Genomic DNA, 27,047 nt, shown 5'->3' with positions numbered 1-27,047 from the left:
AGAAAACTTGACTAATGCAGTGGTGAATCCAATAATATCGCCATAAAAAAAACATATCAATATGATGCAACTATTAAAAAAAGGAACTCTAAGATGTGCTTATGACGCTGCACACAAGTGGGCACCAAAAACACTCACATCATCTGTTACGAAATGGCATTTTCTGCTTACATAACCATGTGCTAACTAGGCTCAGTTTTGATCACAGACTTTTTACAAGCAAACACACGAAATTCAGGTTACAGGCCACTGAGCTTTTCATTACAAAGACAAAATATGTCACAGTAATTAGTCAGCGCTGCTGTGTTTATGTTTCGTCAATACTATTATAATACTCACCATGGAATCCAGAAATATTCTCACAGTTACTGAAGACAATAAATTGAAAACAAAGCTCTTGTATTTGCGTTGTTGTTCGTAAGTTTTATATATGTTAAGCTACAAAGTTTGACATAAATCACGTTTTTAGCTAAAGTTAAAATCACATGAGAATACAGAAAGGACATCAAAACACAAAGAATTCTGGAAAATTATCTTTTTTTTTTATTGTGTTTTAACAGGAAAGACCAACATGAATTAGCACATAACTGTAAAGTAGATGGAAAAGTAAACATGGCATAAGAATCTCTTACAAATAAAAATCTGAAAAGTGTGTTGAGGATTTTTTTTTTTATTCAAGGTAATTCAAGGCTACCACCTTTTATCGAAATTACAGCTGCAAGTCTGTTTGGGTATGTCTTTACACATTTTAACCCTGTTCTCTTCAAAATAACTTAAGCTCAAAAAATTTGATGTAAGTGCCTGAATACAGCAATTTGTAACTTTTTCCATATATCTTCAATTGAATTTTGGTCTGGACTTTGACTGGACCATTCTTACAAATGAATATGCTACCATTCAAATTCACTTTTTACTGTCGTACACTACACCAACATGTTCACTAAGAGAGATTATATGACTGTTTATTGTCGAAATGTAAAAAAAAATGTTTTAAATTAAAACTGTATAAATTAAGACTGTATAAGCTAAAGAGAAATGTACCAAGGTGAATGACAATCTGTTTTCAGAAAAAAATGTCTAAACACAAACAGATTCATATGATGATGTAAAAGATCACAGCTTTTCTATAATCATTAAATTCATAGGAAAAGAAAAATATTTAAACAAATGATCAAGTAATTCCTTGCAGAATATTACTTGTATTTAAATGAAATTATAAAATAACATGCTCTCTTTAGGCTGTAAAAATATTTTTACAAAAGGAAGAGCGATCCACTTTTAATAATTAGATCCCGAATCCAACCTACAAGATCTATGATTTGTATGTAAACCTGTTGACTGATTCAGACTTCCGAACTAACAATATTATATACACAGACCCCCTCTTTCTGAAACTAGAACTATTAAGTTGTAGCTTATAAATAGTTTATAAAAGTAGAGTTTGTTTGGAAAAGCATTAATGACTTTACGATCATTTCAGAGCTTTTACAGATTTTACAGTATCAAGTTTTAAAAGACATAACAAATTATGTTTTTCATGTTTTTGTGTGAAGATTTGCTGGTAGTAATTAAAACACGCTATTTTATATGACTTCTACACTCCAGCAGGTTATCAACATCGTGTCAAAGCTGTGAGGTACATCTAGTTCAACTCTTCTGGAATCTGACCTGGTATCCTGAAACCAGTCTGCCCAGTTTGATCCAGAGTGGTTCTGGGACTGGGCATTGCAAAGCTTGCACGTGTCTCTATCGTGCAACTGGTCCTATGGAGGAACTGCAGGAAGTTTTCATGGCCCGAGCCCTCGTGGCTGGAAAAGGCCGGGTCTGTCGGGTATGTTGAGTAGCAGCGCCTCAACTTACACAGCTCCTCGCGGATCTGTCTGTTTAGAAGTCCGTAGAAGAAAGGATTCATAGCAAAGGAAGAATACGCCAACCAGGTCACCACTACCTCCAAATCATCAGGTGTGTGAGGTTTTGAGTTCAGTATCAGATGGAGGTGGAAGGCAAAGTATGGCAGCCAGCAGATTAGAAACTGGCCAACAATAATCATGAGGGTCAGAGCAGCTTTACTGCCAATAAAAGGCCGATCTCTTGTTATCCTGCGAGGGGCGGGGTGAGTCGTGATGATGGTCGTCTGACTGTTTATGGAGTCTGAGCGGTGCTTGACCTGAGTGTTCGTCCATGAGGGCAGAGGCCCATGCTGCTGCGCCGCCACTCGGGCCACCTTGTACACATTGCAGTAGACAGCGAAGATCACCACAGCTGGCAGACAGAAACAGGTGACGCTGAAGAGAGCAGAGAAAATACGCCTGTGGTCCTTGTGGCTCCAGTGAAGAGAGCAGTGTGCAGCACTGATGGACTTCAGGCCGTAAGACGGCCATCCGAAAACAGTGGAAAAGCCCAGAATGGCCGAAGCCACCCACACCATCACCACAACAGCCGAAGTCAGCTTCAGGGTCATCTTGACCTCATAGCGCATGGGGTGGACAATATAGTAGTACCGTTCCACACTGATGGCTGTGATGGTGAAGATACAGGCAGCTATGAGGATTACGTTGAGGAAGACGTAGATCTGGCACTCCAGCACAGTAAACACGACCTCTGCGAAGTACGGCGAGCTGGACACGATGCCGAGAGGCATGAGCAAGATGGCGCACAGCAGGTCCACTGCACAGAGGTGGCACACAAAGGCAAATTTCCTGAGATGAGGGGCTTTGATAACGACCACCATCACTGCGGTGTTGGCCAGAAGTGCGAGAACGTTCAGGGTCACCATGAAAAGCAGTCCTGTCAGGTCTTTGAATCGAGTCAGCGGGTTGGGAAGTGTGTCCAGCTGCCTGCTGGGAGCAGAGGCCATGGGTGTCCATGTCGAGGTGCTGTCATTATACTCGGAGGTGAAAGCAGTGCTTGACTCCTCCATCTTTCATATTAAAAGTTTCAAAGAAGATGTCTGCACTCCTGTTTTCCCCATCACTCTGTCATCAGCTCCAAGGATGTCTTAGAAATAAACATCTCTTCACTCCTGAAAAGAGGAATAAAAAAAAGTCCTTTAGGCACATTTTTAATGAATTTCACATAAAGAGTAAACAGAATCAAAATTTTTAAGCAATTAAAACATTCACTAAACGTAACATTTGCATACTGCCGTCCTTTATGTTTGACAGTCAGTCCTCTACATGCTCATTAATGTAGCATCACATAAGAATTGCCATCTGTGAGTTGTTTCTGTGTGCATCTGTTCAAATGGGACCAAAATTCAAATTCTTTTGGTTTAGTGTTTCCAGATAGAACACAGTGAGTTTTTTTACCTGTCAAAAATGGAAACCTGCTGCTTCTTCAAATACCTAAAAGCAACCCAAAACAAACAGACTGAGGGTCGTAACACCAGAAGAAAGAGCTAAAAAATGATGATGGTACAATGAAAAAGTATGTGAAAAAGCTTTTGCTCCATCACAGATTTCTTCTTTTGGGCTTTTTATTAGACTTAAACATTTAGATAATTGAGCAATCTATTATAGTTTTTTAGATTACAAACTTCAAAATTAGAAAAAGATAATCTGAAGAGGACTTAATCTTCACTCTTCTTGCCTGAATTGTTTTTATTCAATACATTTATCCATGATGTGGTTCTAAGTGCCAATGGCCTGTTTTTGAATCTCAATCAAATTTTAAACCAGACATTGATTAAGCCATTTCAAAATCTTAACTTATTTTTTTAAGTCATTGAGAGGTGACCTTCCTGGTGTGCTTCATATCATCACCATGCAGGAAGAACATCCAACAACATTTTCTGATAGCAACCAGAAAGTATGGTTCCATCATTTATGACAAGTCAACTGACTGCAAAGGGTGCACAGCAATCCTACACCATCATCATGTTTGATTGTCAGTCTAATGGGGATTTTCACAAGATGTGATGGAAAACTAACCTTTCAAAAAGTTATGCTTTTGCTTTGCCAGTACAATTTTTTTCCTCCATAAAGGGATCACTGGGATGTTTTAGGCGAGAAGTGAGAAGGGCTTTGTGTTCTTTTAGGTCAGCGCTTCTTTTCACCTCCGCGCTCTGTGTGGCATGTATGCCATTTTTACCCCATCTTTTTTCTTTTACTGTTGAATCAAGAACACTGACCTTAACTGAGGCAAGAGAGGCCTGCATTGATTGAGATATTGTCACACTGAGTGATGTTCTTTGGTCAGCCACTCCTGTGAAAAGGTCATCACTGATCTATGTTTTATCCATTTGTGGATGGATGGCTCTTACTGTGATTCACTGGAGTCCAAAAGCCATAAAAATGACATTTTTCAGACTAGTAGATGACAGTGAATTTGCTTCTCATCTGTCCTTAAATTCCTTCAGACATGACGTGTTCCTTTATGAAACTTTTTTGCTTTATATTATCAGCTACATTCTATTTGAGCAATTTCTCAACTCTGCAAGTCAAACTGAAGACTGAAGCAAACAATGTGGTTAATAGTAGTAAGCAGGTGATAGAGTTGTTTTCCTCTTACAAGTAAAATTGCATAATTATTGAAAACCACTTTTGAATTGACTCAGGTTGATTCTCTTTCAATTTAAAGTAACTGGATTATATAAAACAAAAGTGGGATATAAAGATATCCCAATCTATTTTTCACACCTGGCATTTCAGATATCTTAAATGTACGTCTTTATACGACGACAAATGTCATTGTTTCAACATTCATGTGTTTCTTGGTTTCAATAGCACTGCACATTTTCATGAAAATAAACTTTGTTGATATGTGAAATATAATTCTTACTTGAAGAAACTTAGATTTTAAAAACATGGGATGCAGTTGTTGCCCATTTAATATTAAAACTTCCTTTCGTCAACTTGCTGAGATAAAATACATGGTTTCCATATATTTTGATTTCCCCTATATTCACTACTTAGTGAATATGTATGTCATACTTGACGTAGAAATATTTAAACCAATAACAATGAACAGTCAGGGTGTTGCTGTGTGGGCCACAGTTTGTTGCTACAGGAGCTGCTTACCCTCCACAGCGTGATGCAGGAGTTGAGAGAAATTTTCCGTAAAACTTGGCTAACATCCTCCTTTCACCCACTTCCCTAATGGAGTCCAAAGGGCAGTCTGGGACACTGCTGGATTCACATAGCTTCAATTATAATCTGTAATTACTAAATGCTTTTTATGCAGTCATAATTTGAATAGTGGAGTATGCCAATGACGTTTTTCCTCTTTTATTCATTGCTTTGGAAAACTGAGATAAAGTATAAATATATAAAACAGTTTTACATACTGGATGTTTAAAATTAGCTTTGGTTAATCAGTAACAACAATGAAATCGTAGATATCTAAAATGCATTTTTTTTTACTCTTAAGAAGTCTGTTTTAGATATTTATGCTTCAAGGTGGGAAATTCTTGATATGTAGAGATTAGAAAAACAAATCTAGATGAATAGGAAATGCATCAGACATATTTGAAATGTTGATTGTGAGTACTGTGAATACTATGCTGTAAATTTCAGAAATCTTTGATGTCTAGGAAGAATTAACCATGTCATAGCTGCTTCGGGATTTTATGAAGCACATCAGAAACAAACTTTCTGTATTTAATCTGAGATAAAATTGCTGTGAAATTATGAATTAATCCCTCTGGCAGATTATTAAGTTCTGAATATGCAGCTCAACTTTAGACTATTTCTTGACCACAACAAGTTGAACATCTAGTGACATCTACTCAACATTTGTAAACTTTGACAGCAAAAAAAAAAAAAAGAAAAGAAACAAACTGTCAACATTAACTTTAGGAAGATTAAGTAAGGGACACACTGACTTTCTTTGAGGAGGGCAAAACATGATCAATAGGAATAATTCATGGGGGACGTTGTGACTCTCCTCCATCTATAATCATTCTTCAGAAATGAGAGATAATGAGTGTTCTTGTTTCAGTCCAGCTGCACACTAGCATTACAGTGATTAGTGTGTGATCAGTGCCACCCTTCATCATAACATCAAAGAGGATCCTCTCTTCACAACGTTCACAAAACAACACAGGAAACACTGTAAGCTGGGACTAATCATCAAGCAGAAGTTAAATATAATGTTAACACTTTTACATGCATCTTATGCTTCAGTGTCCTCTTTATGTGGATCTCAGCAGTTGCATGCGTCTTGCATTTAAAAACCATATTTGGGTTTCATATTTGAGACAGAGTGTCCAAAATGCAAGGCCTGATGCTCTCTGCTGCTGTAATCTTCTCTGGTGGACAGTGAGCGGCATGCCAGTTCTGCAGCGGTTTATCCCCCAGCATGGAGACTTAAAAACGCACATCCTCACATTATGTAAGGTTGTTCTCATAGCAGACATGTTCTCATTGCAGACCACACACACTGAAGGCGCCAAGTCTATTTGATTTTTTTTTTTTCTAAATGGGCAGAAATTATTCTATAGAAATAAAATTCACATATTTTTACTGGCTTCAAAGAATTTAGCAATTCTTTAAATCCATGCACTTAATGCTCCCCATCTTAAGATGCTTGAATTATGCTCAAAATAAAACATTTTGGTTGAATGTATGTAGGATTATAACAACACTATCTTTGGTATAAATTGACACCTGAGAATGGACACAGATTTTACTGAAATAAGAAAAAAACGTATTCATTTCTAAATGTAAAATTTAATTACAATTGGTTGAGGAATGTTACAGTAAAAAAAAACCACAAGTAAGTTAAATAGGTAGAAAATACCTCATAGAAATCTTCAGAGAAAAATGGAAACTGTTTTCTTATTTTAGTTGAAATTAATATTAAAAGCAGTAACAGGACAATACTGAAATAAAATAATTTGCAATGTAAAACATTGGGTTTTTTTTAAAGTGTATTAAAAAGAACACATCATCACAGTATACACAATAGATTCAAAAGATTAATCCTAGACGTAAATTATAATAAAGAAATGTAAACATAATTTAAATGCATATTGCAGTTTTATTTAGGAATTTATTAATTTTCTGGTTTTAGAAGATATAAAGACTTTTGGACACTTAATTTTTAAAATGATATTTCAGATCTCACCACTTTTCCTACAAAGTCTTTCACAAGCACATGGTGAAATTTTAAGTCAAATATTTTGTTTCAAATGTAAATATTTCAGGGGAGGGGGGTGGGTTCTCTGATTCATTGTTAAATGCATTTATTGACTGTATTTTCTTGTCATTCTTGTTAGTACAACCATCAGTTTATGAGTTTTAAGGTGTCTTGATCATGTTAACATCAACACCAGGCAAGTAACACACTTTTACTGTCCAAATTTTCTCTAAAAAGCTCATTTATTACAACTTTCATTTAAAAAAATGAATCTGTAAAAATTCTCATTTACATGAAAAAGTTACAAATCTTACATTTTATAACAGAGCCTTGGTCCTGTGAGATGTTCTTGTATAGCTGAGCCCTTCCATGAGTCCTTCTGCTGCCCAAAAGTCTTCAGAAGTGTTAAAATATTTGATTAAAAGCAAAGGATTCCTTAAAAAGGTACATATGACCTGAGGGAGCACTGATGCCACCAGTGTGAGAGGAAATGAACTGTGAGAACTGACTCAGGAGACCCAGACAGCTGCAGGGACGGACGAGGGAGGAGCCATCAGCCGGTGATCACCTCAAATCCCTTCTTTCAAGAGGAGATGAGCACACCAAACCTCCTCTCTCCAATGACACTCACTCTTTCATCCATCTGCATGTGGCGGCGACTGTTACACACTGTATACTGGGGTCGCTGTTACACATAATCCTTTATTCTCTCCATAGCTCCAGAGTGAGTGAGGGCACTGGAGGATTAGTTAGTTTCTCAGCGTTACCACCAGATTCTGAAAGGTTCATTCTCAACATTTCAGTTAGCCGGAGACACACACCTGTGGGCTAATTTAAAGGCAACGCCTCGAGCATAGTGTTTCTTTGGGTGACACAATGGAAAAATCTGAAGAAATCAGTCAAGTTGTCAGAAAGATAATCATGAACCTACACATAACTAATCCTTGGGAGTGAAATCCAAATACCTGAATGTGCCACATTTATCTGTTGAAATCATTATATCCAAGTATAAACATCATGGAAATGTTCATCATATCTTTCCAGATGGAGATTGTTTCTATGTCACAGAGATGAATGTGTTTTAGTGTGAAATGTGTGTAATATCCCAGAGCAAAAGCAAAAAAAAAAAAAAAAAGGAGAAGGAAGCTGGTAGAAGTTAATAAGTGAGTGTCATTGTCCAGAAGAACAAGCCATGCATCAACATGGGCAACAAAGCCACTCAGTTGGGGGAAAAGTTATCATTCCATAAGTGGCAATAAAAAAGGAGGTTAGTTTGCAAATGAACTCAAAGACACAAATCTTAATTTCTAGTGACGTATACTATGGTCTGATGAAACTAAAGAGGAAATGTTTGGCCATAACAACCAGAGCTACACTTCAATTAAAAAAGTTGAAGCTTCCAAGTTTGGGAATACCAATTAAACTGGGCAGAGGTTGTTTTGTTTTCTATGTATTTTGCTGCACAAAAACACAAGAGACTGGTGCAACTGACACATAGCAAATATATATAATTTACGAACCCCAACTAATCTAAAGCAGAAAAGGTTTATTTAGTATCAGTCAGTGAGAGGCAAAAGGTCATGTGACCTTTAACACAGTGGGCAAACAAGACTCACTACTGACATCTGTTGACTGACAGAAGAAAAAAAAAAACAAGCAATAGAGAATATACTGGATTTTATTCTACTGACATAATTATATATAAAAAAAATACAGTACCTGAAAAACCACACTGTTTAGAGGAAGGAGAGACTTTCACTTAAATTATCATCTGAAACTGTGAACACAAAACTCAAAAACACAACATCACTTTTTGCACAGATCATCACAAATAGCAACAGTTTGAAATGTACCTGGTGTACACAAACAACGCACACTCGATTGAGAGGTTACATGTTATTCTGTTTCTACGCTACCACAACTTACAAAAACAATCACCGCAACAGACACACTTGTGTTTAGGAACCTGGGCGCACATATATATATATATATATATATATATATATATATATATATATATATATATATATATATATATATATATATATATATATATATATATATATGTGACATTTCATAGTGTTACCAGTTTTTCAGACACTAAATAATCGACTAAGAGTTGTCAAAGTGTTCTATAAAGTTTTGAAAAAATAAGCAGCTTAGTGTGGGAGAAAGCTTAACTTGGTTAAAAAAAAAGGCAACGATGAGATTAGCCAGTAATACAGTGGCAGATCAGCACCACTAGAACACAGAGTCATTTGCCATTGCATCATTTCTAGACAGAATCGAAGCATCTTGGCAGAAAGTTTGATCAACAGATGCTCTGTTTTCAGTTTTAACCAAGCCCAACCTCTTCTTCAGCAGCTTGTCCTCGTTGTTCAGCTTTGTGCGGATGGCATATTTAATCTGGGTGGTGTCGACGCCAAACTTTTCTGCGACATGATCTGAAGAGGAAAAACAAAAAACAAAAAAAAACACATAAACGTTGTTACGCTACAAAGAGTGATGTTTGAGTTTTGGCTGGTGCTCTTTATCTCACCCATTAAGCTTTTTAAGATCTCAGGTGGGAGAGGAGGCTTGTGGCTATCTTCTCCTGTGAAGTTGTTCTTCCGGCCCTGCAGACAGTGAGTGGCCAAAGTGTCTCGGTCGAAAATGATCATCAGCAGAGCGCCGACATACTTCTTAAAGTCAGAAATGTCTGCAACACGCTCATAAAGATCTTTTGGCACTCGTATGTTCTCAGCAAGATACACAAAGTTTAGGTCATCCTGAAAAAAAATGAAAAAAGATCATATAAAAATCCCAGTCTTCATTAGTATGGTGAAGGATTTAAATATCCCAATATAAGCGCAATCAGGTTTGTCCAGAGTGACATCAAAACAAAAACTGAGCCAAGTACCTTTAACTGATGTGTTGGCAAAAGACTTACAGATCATTCTGGCACTGACCTCTGGGATATTATGAACTCCTCCCACGTGAACTCCAGAATCGCTCAGGAAGGTCACGCCTTCATCAGTGTTTTGTGGTTCAACCCCAGCCTCGCTTCCGTGAAGAACGTGATCCAGAGTTACTCGAAGTTCGTTTGCTGTGTGCCTCATCTGTATCATGAGCGTGTTCATCTCTGCAAATAACGTTAAATCAACACAAATGCACCTGTAAGACACATTTTATATAACTTGAGAACTTTGCCACAGAGTAGTGGTTGAAAAGCGAGACCCAACGCAAGATAAGTATTCACTGTACACAAAAATATAAGCTGCAAGACAAGTTCCAGCGAATCGGCTGGAGTCGTCCTGACACTCTCACGCAGAGCTAAATGATGCAGTGAGGCTGTGGGATTATTGTTTCCTGCATGCGCATTGCTCAAACCAGCTTCTTCACAATTAATGAAGTCTTCATGAAGTCAACATTTAAGAAAGCTTCTAGGAGCAACCATGATGCCTTCATTGATATATAAAATATGACACGATCGTAAAGTGAGTTGCATTACAAAATGCAGTATAATTAAACTAACATCATACACTGCCTATAGTTTTCTTCATAATTGGTAATAACCCGCAGTTCAATCTAGAATAAGACTACATCAGCTTCTGTAAAAGCTGCCTGGAATCCATTTGAGATCTGAACAGTGTGGACACCAGAACTTTCTGTAATTAAAGACATAAAATGTATTTACATTTTCGCTGCCATATAACTTTTTGGAAAACATTTTGAGTATTATTTCCTGATACTGTTATACCTGTCAGATTTAAAATGTATTTATTTTTAGTCACAGATGGATTTTTATCTTTTTTTAGTCATTTGGCCAAACAAATCTGCAAAAATATGACATGGACATAACATAACCACACATCTGCTTGATGTCACATCCATCATGTGCTCATGGCAGGAAGTGCTACTAGATGAATGATTGATTACTTGGTGTATCTTTCCACCAACCTTTGAGTTCCCTCAGCTCTCTCTCAGCCAAGACCCTGCATCTGCGCTCGTATTTGAGCTGCGCCTGCAGCTGCTCTATTTTCATGAGGAGGCTGACGGTGTCCGTCCTGATGCCTTGGCTTGCAAAATGTTCTTCATCAAAGTCAAAAGTTTCAGGCTGCCAAAGGAGAAGAAAAGAGACGGTAAATAGTTTCCAAAGAACGTGCGAACCCAGCTCTGCTTCGGAGTAAGCATGGGCTAGTTTCTGAGAAATAACAATGTGGCTGCTTGAGAATATTTCCAGCTCTGGAAAGCAACGTCTTGGCATGACAATTAAAAGAATGCCATCCATCACTCTCATTAAAATAATTCTGTTTAAAACCTAGAGGCTACTATGTGGTTTGCGATTAAACCGATATTTTGTCGATTTCAACCCTGATTTGGCAAGCATACTGCTCCTTCCATTTCTCTCATCAATAAAGAAGCCTTTTTTTTTTTAATCAATGCAACTATAAACGCTATATAGCATATCTATTTTTACTACTTTGATTATTATTATGATCCCAAATGAAACCTAAATATCTTAGAAACTTCATGTAGTTGAATATTATTTCCTGGTGACACATAATCACGTTTTCTTACAATAGACTACTAGTAGTTTATGACAAATTACTTTAATTCATCGATTTCCAAAGAGATACGAGACGCCCTGCGGCAAATCTGTTTTGAACCAGACTTCTTTAAAACTTCAAGCTACGAAAACGATAGCCACCCGGTCAAGAATTTAGAACAATGTCTTTGACACAACAATGTCTTAAAACAGCAACTGTTGCTTTTTAGTGAATGGAAAGCTTAAACTGAGTTCACTGTGATCACTTCGTTGGTGGGAAGAGGGGAGTGGCTGGACTCTTCTGCCATCCTGTATCTGTCCTCCACAGACCCAGTGAACTCCTGGACATCTAAAGGGCTGCCGATCTTTATCATCTTCACTTGCGGCTGTCCTGGACTTGCTCCCGAGCTTCTCTTTGGAGGCATTTGAGAAGAAGTAAATCTGGACATAGAGAAACACATTCCAAGTTTGGATTTTCTCCACAAACAGGGGGTCAGACAAACTTTTCACATTCATTTAGCGATCATTCCTTGTTTTCATATTCAATTATTTAATGCCAGACAAGATGGAGAGGTTTTTTTGTTTAGATCGCTCCCACTGCCCCTTGCCTCCTTCTCAGCCCCTCCCACTAAAGCAGCTGGACGCACAAACTATCCATCAGCTGTTGTTAAACCAAGCTTTAATGTTAGCGCATAAGAGTCTCACCTGACCGATTAGATAGCCTTCAGGGAGAGAGCCTAAAAAACACAGTCACTGAAGACAAAGGCAGCGGAATACATGGAAATACTGCGTAGTAGAGGAAGTAGTAGTACTACTCCAGTATTACAGTATAAAGGTCCTGATGTAGTTGCTTAATTTTTTTAACACTCGCGTAAAAGATTTTCACTCGCATATGCGTGAAATATTAAGTGTATGTTTATATTTAAAACTACGTGGAAATTATGTGCTTTGAACAGATATGTTTTAAAATCCGTATTTTTTTACAAATACCTGTGGAACATTGCTGAGGAGAGGTAGTTCCCGAGGGAAGCATTTTTAATCTGTACAACTTCCTGTTCCACCCTCTTTCAAGGATTCGACCAATGAAAAATCACTCTTCCGAGAAAAGGCGGGGCATTTTAAAGCTGGCAAGGTTCCGAGCCAATCAGCATTTGTTCTTCTGGCCGGGCATGGACAACCACATTGGTTGCGATCTACACATGTGGCTTCAATGTTCCTGCTAAGAGAAACTTGAGCAGCGATAGAGCTAAAGTTTTTTCTAGAACGTCTTTTGTCACATATCACAATGTCGTCGTCTTTTTTCATTAAGACAAAAGGGAAACAACCTAAAACGACCAAAAAAGGCAAAGAAACAGTAGCGGTAAAGCGGAAGGTAAGTTGAGTTAACTGTTAGCAATCAAGCTAAGTCATGTTAGCAACTGTTCGTGTTTATGCGCTCAATAAATGTGTTGATTTTATCTTTTGCTGCAGGCTGATGGAGATTCAGGAGGACAGAGCAAAATACGAGCAAAGAAATCCACCAGCAAATACAATGAAGAGATTTCCAGTGACTCTGAGGTGGAGAGGTAAGAGAGAGGAAGTTACTTTTTAAGTTGAACTCTGGATTCTGCTGGTGAAATTAACTGAAAAAAATTTACTGAAAATGTAAATTGTAGTTTGGCACAAAACATGTTCCTGGAACAGATCTCCTGAATCCATGCTTGCTGATGATTTATTGAAGTCCATGCGGGTTTTACATACATGCGATATGTTTTGCAGGCTTAATTCACAATTGCAGAGGTTCACAATCTATTTGGCAGAATCTGTTCTCATGACAACCACTATTTATGTACTCAATACATGTGGTCTTTTTGAAAAGAGTCGTGAAGGGAAAGCCATGAGAATTCCTGTAAGGAACACGGATGAACATTGTTTATGGCAAAATAACACCGTAAATCAACCAGAATACGCAGGTGGCAATATGTTTTTCTTGAGGAACAACAGGTGAGCCGATCAGAGTTGATGGAGAGAATGGATGGAGCTGAATACAGGACAAGTCTGGGGGGAAAAAAAAATTAGAGCCTGTAAAAGACTGAAGTCTGGAGCAAAGGTTCACCTTCCAGCAGGAGAACCATTCGAAAAACACAGCCAGAGCTACAGTGACACGGCATAAGCCACCACAACATTCCTGTGTTAGGATGCTCTAGTCAAAGTCCAGACCTAAATGAATCGGTGGCATGCAAATCTCCATCTAATCAACAGGAAGACGAATGGGACCAAAGTTTGTCTCTAGATGTGAAAAACTCATAAAAATATTCCACAGAATACTGAAATTACAGTGAAAGTTTGTTCTCTTTCCACTTCACAGTTGTGCTCTTAAATTTGTATCAAATTTCTAAAACTACACTGATTTTTGTGGTTGCAACATGAAAAAGTGCAAGATAAATATAATCACATTCTGCTATTCCAATAAGGGTAAATGAATGCCTAAGAACAAGTGATTCACTGTGATTCAGGATGTGTGTTTATCTTGTTTTTTTCTCTGTAGTCCCACCGTGTCCAAGAAAAGGCAGGCCAAAGAGGAGATTGAGTTTGAGGAAACTCCACAGGAGAAGAAGCTCAGATTAGCTAAACTTTACCTTGAACAACTAAAAGAAGAAGGTAGGCTTGTGTACATTATTGTATATTAGTAAATTGTAGCTTTGCAATGTTTAATATAAGATTTTAACAGATTAATTGTTCTTCATAGAGGAAAAGAAAGCTGAAGATGAGTCATTTGAGACAGATCTGATAGCTGGACGGCTTCAAGAAGAAGTGGTAAGAAGTGTCTTCTGGTTGATTAGGAATTTCTGAAGACCCACAGAAAGGCAAACACTTTTTAACCAAAAATACACGTCTGGTCTGTCGAGACTTCTAGTTTCACTGCTTTATTGTTCTAATGTTTTATTTTCTATCTGTTGTACCATTTGGCAGTCAGGTGAACATACAGTAGATACAGTCCCTAGAAGTACTTTGCACTATTCTAACAAGTATATTTAACCCATTGTTTAGTAGAGTAGTTGTACAGGCCCAAAATATGGACTTTTGACATGAAAACATGTACAAACTCTGTAAAATCTCATAACAGCTGAGTTGTAAATATTTTCTTGCTGAACTTCTCTCTGTTCCACTTACCGTTTCTCATTTTATTTCAGCTTGAACAGAAAGGAAAGCTACAGCGTCTCATAGCCAAAGACGTAAGTGTGGAAATGTTTTTCCATTCAATACCTACACATATCTAAGGTTCTTAAATAATATATTTAATTTAATTTCTTTTTTTTTTTTTTTCCTTTTCTTTTTTAAGCTGATGCCACCAGATGCTTCAGAGATCAGAGTGCTAAGAGGTCACAAACTACCGATTACGTGTCTGGTTATAACTCCTGATGACAGATGTATCTTCTCAGCTGCCAAAGACTGCTCCATAATTAAATGTTAGTATTTGGCTATATATTTTAACTGCAGTGAGGAAAAACTGGGCTGTAAATCTGTTAATAAATCTTGCTCAATTATATTTTCAGGGGATATTGAAAATGGAAAGAAGCTCCATACAATACATGGTGGAAGAAAAGGTACAGAAGACCGCCATGTTGGACACACGGCCCACATCCTGTGTATGGCCATATCATCAGATGGGAAATACCTGGTGAGAAAAAGTGTTTTGTCTTCTGTTGATTCCTGATTTTGTTATGGAAACGTGTGTATCACACCTGTGTTGTAAAACTGCCACATTAAATGTAACAGTGACATTTTCAAACCTCTTCAGGCCACAGGAGACATGAACAATCTGATAATGATTTGGGAGGGAGAAACGTGTAAACATCTGTATAAATTTACAGGACACAAAGGCCCGGTGTCGGTACGTTCTCCTTTTACCCAAAGCTTTATAGAGCTTCTCCCCTTATAAAATGTGTCACAGGTTTAATTTGGTGTTGCAGAGATGAACATCTTTATGTTTGGATCTCAGGGCCTTTCATTCAGGAAGGGAACTTATGATCTGTACAGCGCCTCTCACGACCGCTCAGTCAAGGTGTGGAACGTAGACGAGAACGCATACGTGGAAACTCTGTAAGTCGCTCGGCAGAAAAGTAATCCTTTATAGCTGTTTTTTTTGTGTGTGTCTTATGTTTGAGTCTAATGGCGTTGCGTTTGCAGGTTCGGCCATCAGGATGTGATCACCGGACTGGACAGTCTGAGCCGTGAGCGCTGCGTCACTGCAGGTGGGCGAGACGGCACCGTCAGAGTGTGGAAGATAGCAGAGGAGTCGCAGCTGGTGTTCCACGGACATGAGTGGGTTTCTGTAGATCTCTGACCTAAACTTGTTTTTTGTCAGTCTGTAATGCACTAACTGGTTGAAATTCATTGCTTACGCTAGTGCACTTACGCTTGGCTGCACTGATTTACATATCGTTTCCTCTTGATTTCTCCACCTAGAGAAACATGAGAAAAGTCGCATCAAGCGTTGAAATAACTATTGTGAACCAGTAGGTGGCAATCACACCAAAAGTAATAATTAGAGATGCACCGATCAGAAGTTTGTGGCCGAGGTATTATACATGTTTTTTAAGATGATTGTGATTTGTCCTATAGGATTTAAGACCAATATTAAATAATATATTTTTTAAATATTTAATGAAATTAGGAGCCGAGGCGACATCACGATGCATCTGTGAGAGCAAACAAACCTAACATAATTCTGGAGTTCACATTTAATTTTCTACATTTAAGCATCTTATATAAATTAGGTATGCATTGCTAGAGCAGAAGCCTGGTGAATTTTCTAGAGAACGTAGATCTTTAGCTTCAGTGTTAGACTTTGAAATAGCTCCTGAGTTTTTAAAATCCGACATGTTCAGTAACAGACAGAGGTTGAAACCTCAAAAGGCTAAAACACAGCTCCACTCTTTTCAGCTTTCCTATGCTGCTGCATACAGATGTGTGCAGCTGTTGTGACAGGAAAAGTGAGACAGAAAAACCATCTTTGTGAATTTATTGTTGTGCAAAAACTCAGCACAGTGTGACATCCTGTTCTCAGCCTGATAGCAGAAATTGCCCACAACAGAAGGAGAAAGCGAAATGTTTTTCAATTTGAAACAGTAACATTTAGTTACTGTCAAAACAGCTGCAACTGGAAAAACCCACTTCAGAGCTAAAATTACCTGAATTACATCTTAAATATGTATTTACCACATGCTGGTGAGTAGTGTGTGTAATATGAGTAAGATTTGACAAATCCACGTGGTTTAATATTTTATCATAAACTGAGGTAAATATAATTTTGGAAAGCGTTAAAAAAAATCTCTTCTTTCACAAAAATGTATTTGAACATTTGTGGCAATAAAAATCAGACAGAAAAGGCACAGCTGTATTTCATTTATTAATATGCATGTACATATTTTAAATAAGTTTGTGCCTTCTGTTTGTCAAGTTCATTTGTATACCACATTTCAGCAACAAGGAAATTCAAAATGCCTTACACCATAAAAACTTCATACGGTCGTCAATTATGAAACAAGCAATAAACATTTCATTACTGTTGGACGCACATCATCAGCAATTTAGAAATGTGCTCGCATCATTTCAACTGCGGCCTGGATGAAGGAGCTGCCAACACGGCAAAACAAAATGTATCTGTTGCTTTTAAGCAAAAGTTACATCAAATAAAAGGATGCTGACAAAACGATTTAAAATAAATTGAAACATAAGATGATAAAATGCATAAATGATTTTTACTGTTGGGTAACAGGTTCTCACTAATGTGTGACACTTTTTTACTGAATAATGCAATACAACAATACTTAAAAAATTATTTTATACCCATGTACAGCCATGTTGATGATTTTATTTGTTTGTTGCTATAAAGGGACACACTGTAGTGGTGTTATTGTCTTCCTCTGTTTGTCCTTTAGGGGTTCGATCGATTGTATCCAGCTCATAAATGAGGAGCACATGATAACAGGAGCAGATGACGGGTAAGAGATTTTATTTTCACATTCATGGTCACTCATTTGTCCACACACCCTTTATGTTAGTGGTTTACCAGGATCATTTATTTCTCGTTTGTGCCCTCTTTTCATTTTCTCAACAACCTCAGCTCAGTGTCTCTTTGGGGCGTCAACAAGAAGAAGCCTCTCGGCACGGTGAAGCAGGCTCACGGCTGCCATGGCGATGCGGGGCTGGAGCAGCCTCATTGGGTGTCCTCGGTGGCAGCGCTTCACAATTCGGATACCGTAGCCTCAGGTGCCTCTGGCTGTGAGGGTCCTCTTCACGAGCTTTTTAATACCTCAACAATTCGCCAGGCATTAGACCACATACACGTGGAAATTTAATAGTAATTTTACTAATACCCCAAATGTAGGTGATTAAAGAGTGTTGCACACAAGAAGAGCATCGTTAATCAGCATCATTAAGGAGATTTACCCATCTAGACCTCAAACATTTAACTTGTGTGCTTCAAAGTGTTGAAAGGAGGGTGAAACCAAACTAAAACATCTCTTGAGTCCTTCAAAAAGAAGACAGCTTCAGAGTGGTAAGACTTTTAAAGAAGTCTTGAGCTGTACAGAAAGTTGTCTGCTAATGAAAGACATTCAAAAAACTGTCAACATGCCCAGGTTGGAGCAAATTCACCTCAATAGCAGACTACAAAATGTTAGAAGTCTTCAAAAACCCAACATTTTATCAAATACCTAAGGCAGCTTCTAACTGCTGTTACCATGGAAAGGCATGTCTGTACAACGAGATGTTTGACTTTAATGGGAGGCTTGCGGCGAGGAAACATTTGCCCTCAGAGAAAAACACGAAAAGCTGATTCAAGTTTGCCAGAGAGAACGCAGAGATTTTTGTTGTATTTACCTGAAGTTATATGACGTTCTTCTACTGGGATAAATAAAACCTAGACATCCATATGTGATCATTTCCTAAGGAACTGATTATATTAGGGTGTTCAAATTTTATATGTATTTAAGTAATGCGTTTGGTTCTGTTGTGGTTTCCTACATTGAAACTGGGTGTGTGTGCTTTATACGCTAACCATTGTTTCCTCTGCAGGTTCTCACAATTCCCAGGTGAATGTGTGGAAATGTGGCCAGAACTACCGTGGACTGGGGCTTCTGTTTAGCGTGCCAGTGGTAAGATCGCTTAACTTGCTCCTATTTTGAAGTTATTCTTTTAAAAATAGTTTTATCATTAATGTAAACATAGTATGCTAAGCTCGGCTACAACTGTGAACCACCAACTCTTCCCCCCACCCCCACCCTTCATCATTTTTTACCCTTTGCTTCAATTTGACTGAACAATTGACAGATGCACATCCACCTCCATTAACAGTCCAGCACACTGTTGCTACAAAGTATGAACTTCTGTAGTTGTATAAACACAGATGCTTAGATTATCTTTTCCATGACCATACATACAGATTCAAACTAGCATTTGTTTAAATTCCCTCTGGGATCAATAAAATATTTTTCAATGTGAATTATAACTCACTTTTGGGTTCAATTAGTCTTGCTGAATGTGTTTTCTGTCCTCCTTTTTAGTCTGGTTTCATCAACAGTCTGAAGTTTTCGAGCTCTGGGCAGTTCTTGGTGGCCGGAGTCGGACAGGAGCACAGGTACCAAACTAATGTTCATGATGCCATGAAAAAAAATCTATGACTGCAACTCAGAAAGCATACTTGGTCTGTGCATATTCTCTAGATGGCAGTGTTGAACCACTCCTGTAACAGAAATGCACCAAACTTATTTAAACGACAACAAATACAGATTTTATAGTGAAAAAAATAAGAGGAGAAACATTTTAAACCTCATTAGTCTGACTCTGAAACACTGAATGTTTCAGCTCTTCAACAGTTTTGTAAAAAATAAAATCTTGTAAATTGTATGTGGACTTTTGTTTTGTGCACAGATTGGGACGATGGTGGAGATTGAAAGAAGCCAAAAATGGGATTTATATCATTCCTCTAAAAAGAAAACCATCAAATCCAGAAGAAGCAAAACAGACAGAATAAAGATCTTTGTATTGTAAATTAAATGTTTAAAACCTACAGTAAATCCCTTTGTTTTCTCTACTTTTAAGCAGTTTGAAAAACCTGGAGGGTTTTTATTTAGCCACTAACTACGTTTTTCAGTATTTGCTGTTTTTATGGAAGTGCAGCTTCATGTTCTGTGAAAGAATCACAGCCTTGTGGGTGAGTTCGACTGCGCCGGGATGAATGAAAGGTGTGAAGAGGCTGCGTTGTAGGAGTCTTTGCATTTCCATCCATGGTAGCTGCCTCTGTACAGGTTATTCAGAGAACTAAACATTAACACCGTGTCAATTTCCCAGATTATTTGTTGATGGGGAGCATTTTAAGTTCTTATTGCAATTCTATCAACTTCACACTGATAGACAAAGAAGTTAAACATCTGACGTTGAAAGTCACACATTCCTTAATTTGTGTTTAGTAAAAATGTTTTCAGGTTCTTGCAGATTTGTTGCCTGGCAAGTATTAACTGCAGACTTGGAGCTGGCGTTTCAGGTGGTGTTTATGTAAATGTCGATCTCTGTTGTGCAGAAGAGTTTCTGCTCTTAGACATGAGGCTGGTGGTGCTGTTTGTGCCAGATAAGCCCCCTAAAGATGAGCTGCCTTTTGATTCTTATATTTAAAAATCCCTGAATTTCTCCACTTCATGACATTAAAAGGTATCTCAAAGCTGTGGTGATGAACCAAGCAGGAAGTCAGACAAATGCTGTTTCCTTTTAATACATTTAAAGTTACTTAATGGTTTCAAAAAGCCTTTAGCTGAACTACTGGGTGTGTTCAAAATATTAGTAAAGCATCCCTGACTTGATTAAATCATCGTTTTTAGCTGAAGGAGGAAGTTAGCTGGTTATACATACAGGTTATAATAAATTCCTCATCAAAAAATCTATTAAAGTGCAGAAGTTCATCTCAAAGGCTTCAAATTGGTAGACAATTTGTGAGATGTCATAACTAGGAGAACCTGGAAGAAAACTGCATTTTAAAAAGATCAAAGAATATCCAAAATGTCAGTCAGTGGTCAGTTCCAGAGTCATCAAATAAAATCTACAGTTACCTATTGGCCCCAAGGCAACTGTAGGATGTAAGTTTTGGGTAATGTAACAATGAGAAGATGCTTATCTGAAACCAAAATATTGGCCAAGAGTGCCCACGAAGTCATAGTGTTAGAAAAACATGTTAGAATTTGCTAAAGAAAAAATATTCACAATATTGAAGGGTATATGAAGATGAGATTCTTTTGAATCAGAATACATCCACCACTGTGAAGCATGGTGGCTTGGGCATCATGGAATGGGAGTGTTTCTCATATTATTTGATTTTATACCAGGAATGAAGAAATGTTGCTTCATGCTGGGGGGAAAAAATGGCATTGAAACAAAGAAGTAATCCTAAAACACACCAAGTTTAACCTCATGGAGTGGCCAGCCTCATCACCAGACCTTCAGCCAAGTAATTTCTGAGACAAAGAAACGCATAGGAAGGACTGCAGTATGTCTTTATGTGCCAGAAACAGGTTAACTCTGTGAAAACATGCAGAGAAGTTAAAAAAAGAAGTGGTTTAAGAACTATTAATTTACAAATTCACAGAAACTATATCCTCCAGCCTTTGTTTATGCAGTAACGTTTTGAAGATGTGAGGAAAAATCCAGAACCTGACATTTCAGTCTTATTTTTTATTTTTTTTTGTCTCTTTCCAAGTGATGACACATTTGGTTTATGTTTTCATTTGGAACATACCGTAAAATTATCCCAATGCATTTGTGTTCATTGAAATAAAGGCTGTTCTGAAACGTAGCTTTTCTGTAATTATTTTTGAACAGCAGTAACTAAAAGGCCTAGTATCAGCTAAATATCATCAGACATTCAGTCCTCTGTGTGACCTCGTAAAAGACTGGTGAAAATAACTCATTGTGCTTTAATTTAATAGCAAAGATTTCATATTACTTCACCTACAACTACCTGTTGAAGATGAGTATATTAGCCTAAATACTGAAATTTCTAAAGCTGGCATCAGTAAATACAATAAGGTTTTGCACTATGCAATACGAGTTAGTATCTAGGCTACCTTGTATGCAAGAGATGAAAACCACATGTATGTGAAGCTACATTTAGCTCAAGTATATAAGATCACTGAGTAAATATACTGCTCAAAAAAATAAAGGGAACACTTAAACAACACAATATAACTCCAAGTAAATCAAACTTCTGTGAAATCAAACTGTCCACTTAGGAAGCAACACTGATTGACCCGACGAGGGTCCCCGTTGTCAATCAGTGTTGCTTCCTAAGTGGACAGTTTGATTTCACAGAAGTTTGATTTACTTGGAGTTATATTGTGTTGTTTAAGTGTTCCCTTTATTTTTTTGAGCAGTGTATATTCTTCTGTAATTTATCATTTAAGTTTGTCTTAATTTAAATTCTATCCAAAAAGTCTTAAATTTAACTCAATGTGACTTGTATAAACACTGCAGATACACCTGAAAAATTGTCAATAAGCCAGTTATTAATTAAGCTGAAAACACATGAATAAGCAGTTAAATTTAAATGTACTTAGGGTATTATAGCAGTGTTACTACTGCCTGTTGAATAGAAATAGTTACAACTAGTTTGAAGCGCTATTAAATTTAGTTATATATTAAAGTTTTAGCTAAATACACAAAAATCCAACTTTTTTTAACAATATTGCAGCATTTATTATTGTTCTTGTGAAAAACGGTAAGAAAAACATCCCAACAAAATGAGGAAAAAAAACTACGTGTCAAAGCTGGCTTCGAGTAAAACTGAGTTTTTAATTTAAAAAACATCTTATTTACATTAATTACAAGAAAACACACTTTCAATCTAGTCTACAGTAACACATGTCCTTTATAGTGTCTACTTTTCATCATTCACTATGGTTAGTCACACATTTATTTTTTAACAGAAGGGCTAAAATCACTTCAAAGCATCTTTTTTTATTTTATTTGACAATGTCTAAAACATTTGGATATATTCACAACACTGTTAGGACTAGATAAGAACAGCATTTTGTATTACACTATTGCTTCACAACCACCCATGTCACAATAAGACTCTTTAAAGACAAGGCACGGTGCAGGTAATCACATCTATCTGTAAACCAAAGGCGATCACAGCGTTTAAAATCTATACAAAAAAAAAGGCTTTACAGTTGTTACATAAGCTTGAACATCTTTTAGCTTTCACAGTTAGAGTTGCTCTCGTCGCTGCCAGTCGTTCTACCCTGACCGTTATCTCTCTGCAACATGCGAGGTGTCCAGGGAAGGGAGACGGCTCCCGTCGTAGTTATGGGCCATGTTTGACGGAAGGACGGCTGATGCTGGGGATGGTTGGTCTCTTGTGCTTTCAGAGGAACCTCTTCACAAGGAGGACGTTGTGGAGTCCACCACCTCGCGGCCGTTACAGACTGCTGGCACGTAGTTGGAAACTGTTTCTGAGAGAGCAGAAGTAGTGATGTTAGCCAGGCTGCATGTTTGGTTTTCCTCTCTATTTTACTGATGCGAAGCGAGAACCAGAGACAAAAGCTGTGAGTAACAGGATGGAGATGGGCATGAGGTATTATTCGAAAGCTGTTAGGCTTTAGGATGATTTTTTTTTAAAGAGAGAATATTATGGCCAAAGTATAAATTATAAAGCACTGATAACTGGTTTATATATCCACCTTCATACAATGCAGCTAAAATCCAACTTGGCCAGGTAAACCTGTAAAACAATAGATCCACGTGAAAATGAAAAACAAAGCTGCTCTGTTAACAAACACTTTCTAATGTGACCCCTTGGATTTGACAAGGTTTGGTATACATGAAGTTATTTTACTAAAGACAAATAAATATTTTCAGTTCCGATAGTTTCACTTACAAACTGGCAAACTGTAAAAAGCCTTTGTTCAATTGCTTTCTTCTTCCCAATCTTGTGTGGATCTTTGCAGCTCCTCCAGAGTCACCATGGGCATTTCCACTGATTCTCTGTTTAATACTATCCTTACTTAGCCTGTCAGTTTAGTTCACTTACAGAAAGTTGTATTTATAGTGAGATTAGTTTACGGACTACACACCATGCTACTTCTGTAAACAGTTGGTAACACTGGGTTCAATTTAGGGGTGTTGGACTAAAATGGGCTGAATAGAAATGCACACTGCACCTTTCAGAAGTTTTTAGGTGGGGTGGTTTCGGTAAAATTATGGAAAACTAATTTTCTTTCCACTTCACTCATTAAAAAAAACACACTGAAATGTGTTGTTACAACACGACAAAATGTGAAAAAAAATAATAATAATAAATCAAAGGGCTTGCTATGCCTTTGGCAAATATTTACTATGTTTCCTTCCCAACCTAAACAGCACCGCCAGTACAAACTTATAGTAAGAAATGTAATTTTCTTGAATTACAATTACATGTTTGTTTGTTTTTTACCACCTCAAATAACTTGTACTGTCCTGCACCATAATCTATCAGTTATTCTGATTATTCTGGTTGTAAAAGTAACTTTAATGACCATAAAGTTGTTGTTAACATTACAGACCATAAACACAGAAAGCTGGCCTGAGCTGGATGAACAGAGCACACATGCCACCCAGGAACCCGTAAAGCTGACTAATTAAAACACTATATCTCTCTTTTGTAATCTGCTGGGTAATTTCTCGGCTCGCTGACTGGCTGGGATCGCTGCCTTTTTTTTGTTTTTTTAATTCTCTGCTTGTTGCCTGGAAAGCCATTGTTGTTGGTCCACACATTTCACAAATGAGGTGCCACATAATGAGTTTTAAATGCTGATATTGGTGAAGCTTTTCCACTCTGAATGTTTTTGTTGTGCTGAGATAAGCTTTTCTTATCTCAGCACCTGGATGCGACTTCCTTTCAGAACAGGTATGCATTACTTTTTCTATTGCATATGTGTTCCAAATTCAAGCGTCCAAACAACTAACAATGAATACATCTGGATCCCCTAAATTCAGAATTTGAATGCATTCTTCAAAAAGACTCCGCACGCTGTTGTTTTTGTTTTATTGTACAAATCGGCATGCAGGAAAATTCCCACAAATCAGAAGTTACTTTGCCATTGAACCGAAATCCATTTTTTCCTCAATTGAACAGGATTGTGAAAAAGCTTCACTGAATTGTTGACACATTTTTTTCTATATTTATTCAAACTGGTTCTGTTTTCCAACAGCTTTCGTGTGTTATCTTATTCGGTGTGCTTTGTGTTTGTACCTCTTGGGAAGTGGGCGACGGTCGGTGCAGATACGCAGGTGCTGCGGCGTTGGCCCGCGAGTCTGAGCGTGGCCACGTTTTTATGGGGATGGAACAGGATGATGTGGATTTTAGGGAAAAACATGCAGCCAAGAACCACTGAGCCGCTCAGGCTGACGGAGATGCACATGGTGGTGGTCTGCACCTACACAGAAAGAGGAGGCTGTGTTAGAAACATCAACCTGCAATCTGTCTTCAAAAGCGCCGGTAAAGTTTGTTCAAAGGCAGCGCTACTCACACACACACACACACACACACACACACACACACACACACACACACACACCCAGCACACAGGCCTTTGATCAAATCTGTTCACTTGGAACTTTTATTTCTTGCTCCGGTTGCTCACAAATCCCTAGATCTGCTTTTCACCCCTTTGATACCTTCCCCAAAGGAATTCAAGCAATCTGTTCACTTCCAAGAATCATTTGTAAAACCAAACATGACCTGAGTGTCGAAAGGATATTCATTGAGAACATATGGACTAGCCAATTAGGTTATTGCCAGAAGATGCCTCTGCAACAACCATTTGGGATGATTGTTTAGAAAACGTCTAGTTGTCAGTTAAAACTCAAGTACTTCTACTAAAACTTGACTTATTTTACCAGTCAAATGAGAATCCACCGGGCCCTATATGTCAACTAGTTGATGTTCCTCAATTATGCATTACATTTCCATTTCCAATTATGAATGAGTATGAGGTCGTCAGCTATGTATGTTAGCAATTCTAATCGTGGATTTGCATGCACATGAATACGAGGGCAAGAAGAAGAATACGAGCTAAGCACAGCTGGCTTTCCCAGACAGTCTGTTGCTTTGTTAGTCATTTTTCAGCTGCTAATGTGAGCTGACTGCTGGGGTCATCTTCCTGAGCTCCATCTCTTCCCACCCCACTGGTTACCCCTGCAGTCCAGGGACTTCTATTTGCAGAACCGCAGTGTGAAGTGAAAATCCTCCCCAAACACACAGACACAACAAAGGCACTGCTGAAGTTTGGAAAAAAGAAAAAAAAAACGTCACTGATTTTTTACTTCCAAAGTCAATTAGCAGGAGTGCCACTGGGATGGTCAGTCAAACAAACCACTTTGTCTGCGGCTCCTAATCTCTTTGTGTTGTGAAAGTTAACTCATATTATGGACAGCTGAATGTGTGAAACCTGCTTTGTAATTCCCATTTCAATAGATTTCTGACGGCTTTCTTTAACAGTGGCAATCTGCGCACCTCTCTTCCATTTGACCTCTTCACAGCTTTATCCCTGGCTTGTCTGCAGGGTTCCTTTGTCTTCATTATTCTGTTTGTTCACTAACATTCTCTAGCAAATCTTCAAGTCCTTCACTGAATAGCCAAATTTATACAGAGGTCAAATTACACAGATAGGACTCCATTTAGTAATCAGGTTCATTCTGAATGCAATGGGCAGCTGTAGAATTTATTTAGTGGTATAAAAGTTCTAGTGCATACTTGAGAACAAAACAATATGTGAATATTTAATTACTTGGTTTACACACCGCAGGAACTTGTTACTTCTGCAGCGATTATTGTGAATTAGAAAAGAAATACACAGGAAAAAAAAAAACGATTTGAATAATTCACACCCCCAGGTTGTGAATTATTATCTTCACGTGAATCTTGTCTGGTAAATTTAAGTTCATTGTCATTCAGGGAGCAACTAGGCCTAAACTTTTCCAAGCTACCTAACTCCAAACTGAGACTAGTTAATTAGGACCATCATTGCTGTAATAAAACGCTCTTCGGTTCTCTGCTGCAGTTTCATACGTCTCCTTTAGTTCATTAATATTTTGCTGAAGCTGTATCTTGGAAAATGTTCAGACAGCATCAGCGCAGGTGCCTATTGGTTTTCATGTCGGTTGATGATTTTATTATGACTGACATGAAAAGGCTGAGGCTCCCCATAATGACAGACTCAAAGCATAATCTCAAAGCCACCCCCAACGTTCCCTCCCATGCTGTTTGCACGACAAAGGCCTGGATACACACCTTGACCAAAACACTGCAGCAGCAGCCATGGGTCAATAAGGCTCCAGCACTCTGCTCATATGCTCTGTCATTTTTACACCCTAATGTATGCTGGTTTTTGTTATGTCTTGCTTTGAGGTGCCTGGTTTGTGTGCTGCT

General features: G+C 37.9%; 4 protein-coding genes across 8 annotated transcripts in view; 1 reads left to right on the top strand and 3 right to left on the bottom strand.

Annotated features, from left to right (window-relative positions):
• Nucleotides 1-520: 520 nt before the first annotated feature.
• LOC103464553 (putative G-protein coupled receptor) lies at nt 521-8,628 on the bottom strand. The gene is made up of 2 exons (XM_008408731.3): nt 7,392-8,628; nt 521-3,022 (listed from the first exon to the last, which is right to left on the bottom strand). Exon 2 carries the CDS (start codon nt 2,918-2,920, stop codon nt 1,643-1,645), a length of 1,278 nt encoding a protein of 425 aa, XP_008406953.1. The 5' UTR covers nt 2,921-3,022; nt 7,392-8,628; the 3' UTR covers nt 521-1,642.
• Nucleotides 8,629-8,737: 109 nt separating this feature from the next.
• LOC103464550 (uncharacterized) lies at nt 8,738-12,437 on the bottom strand. 3 transcript variants are annotated; one of them, XM_008408727.3, is made up of 6 exons: nt 12,311-12,437; nt 11,863-12,046; nt 11,017-11,173; nt 10,026-10,198; nt 9,617-9,845; nt 8,738-9,521 (listed from the first exon to the last, which is right to left on the bottom strand). In XM_008408727.3, the coding sequence occupies exons 2-6, from the start codon at nt 12,028-12,030 to the stop codon at nt 9,319-9,321; spliced, it is 930 nt and encodes a 309-aa protein (XP_008406949.1). In that variant the 5' UTR covers nt 12,031-12,046; nt 12,311-12,437; the 3' UTR covers nt 8,738-9,318. The 3 variants fall into 3 exon arrangements, with proteins under 3 accessions (XP_008406949.1, XP_008406950.1, XP_008406948.1); XM_008408728.3 differs by having other exon boundaries at nt 11,872-12,046; XM_008408726.3 differs by lacking the exon at nt 12,311-12,437 and having other exon boundaries at nt 11,017-11,994.
• Nucleotides 12,438-12,682: 245 nt separating this feature from the next.
• On the top strand, nt 12,683-19,668 carry rrp9 (ribosomal RNA processing 9, U3 small nucleolar RNA binding protein). Of its 2 annotated transcripts, none has more exons than XM_008408724.3 (15): nt 12,683-12,977; nt 13,076-13,170; nt 14,133-14,245; nt 14,334-14,401; nt 14,779-14,820; nt 14,928-15,054; nt 15,142-15,266; nt 15,387-15,479; nt 15,588-15,688; nt 15,776-15,910; nt 17,530-17,592; nt 17,715-17,872; nt 18,668-18,747; nt 19,156-19,229; nt 19,523-19,668. In XM_008408724.3, the coding sequence occupies exons 1-15, from the start codon at nt 12,891-12,893 to the stop codon at nt 19,623-19,625; spliced, it is 1,464 nt and encodes a 487-aa protein (XP_008406946.1). In that variant the 5' UTR covers nt 12,683-12,890; the 3' UTR covers nt 19,626-19,668. The 2 variants fall into 2 exon arrangements, with proteins under 2 accessions (XP_008406946.1, XP_008406947.1); XM_008408725.3 differs by having other exon boundaries at nt 12,691-12,977; nt 17,715-17,860.
• A 2,741-nt stretch (nt 19,669-22,409) lies between these two features.
• grm2b (glutamate receptor, metabotropic 2b) overlaps nt 22,410-27,047 on the bottom strand; it is a 34,860-nt gene continuing 30,222 nt past the window's right edge. Inside the window, exons 5-7 of one of the 2 annotated variants that reach the window (XM_008408722.3) lie at nt 24,870-25,053; nt 23,320-23,360; nt 23,002-23,091 (exon numbers count right to left, since the gene is read on the bottom strand). In XM_008408722.3, the coding sequence (XP_008406944.2) occupies nt 23,335-23,360; nt 24,870-25,053 (210 nt within the window). In that variant the 3' untranslated portion in view covers nt 23,002-23,091; nt 23,320-23,334. Of the gene's footprint in view, nt 23,092-23,319; nt 23,361-24,869; nt 25,054-27,047 lie in introns of both variants that reach the window. The other variant, XM_008408721.3, reaches the window with a different exon arrangement.

The sequence above is a fragment of the Poecilia reticulata genome, chromosome 5 (genome assembly GCF_904066995.2).
Source record: "Poecilia reticulata chromosome 5, P_reticulata-male-v2, whole genome shotgun sequence".
NCBI classification, from domain to species: Eukaryota; Metazoa; Chordata; class Actinopteri; order Cyprinodontiformes; family Poeciliidae; genus Poecilia; species Poecilia reticulata.
Note: the sequence above shows the minus strand (reverse complement) of the source record. Positions and strands in the feature narration are given on the sequence as shown.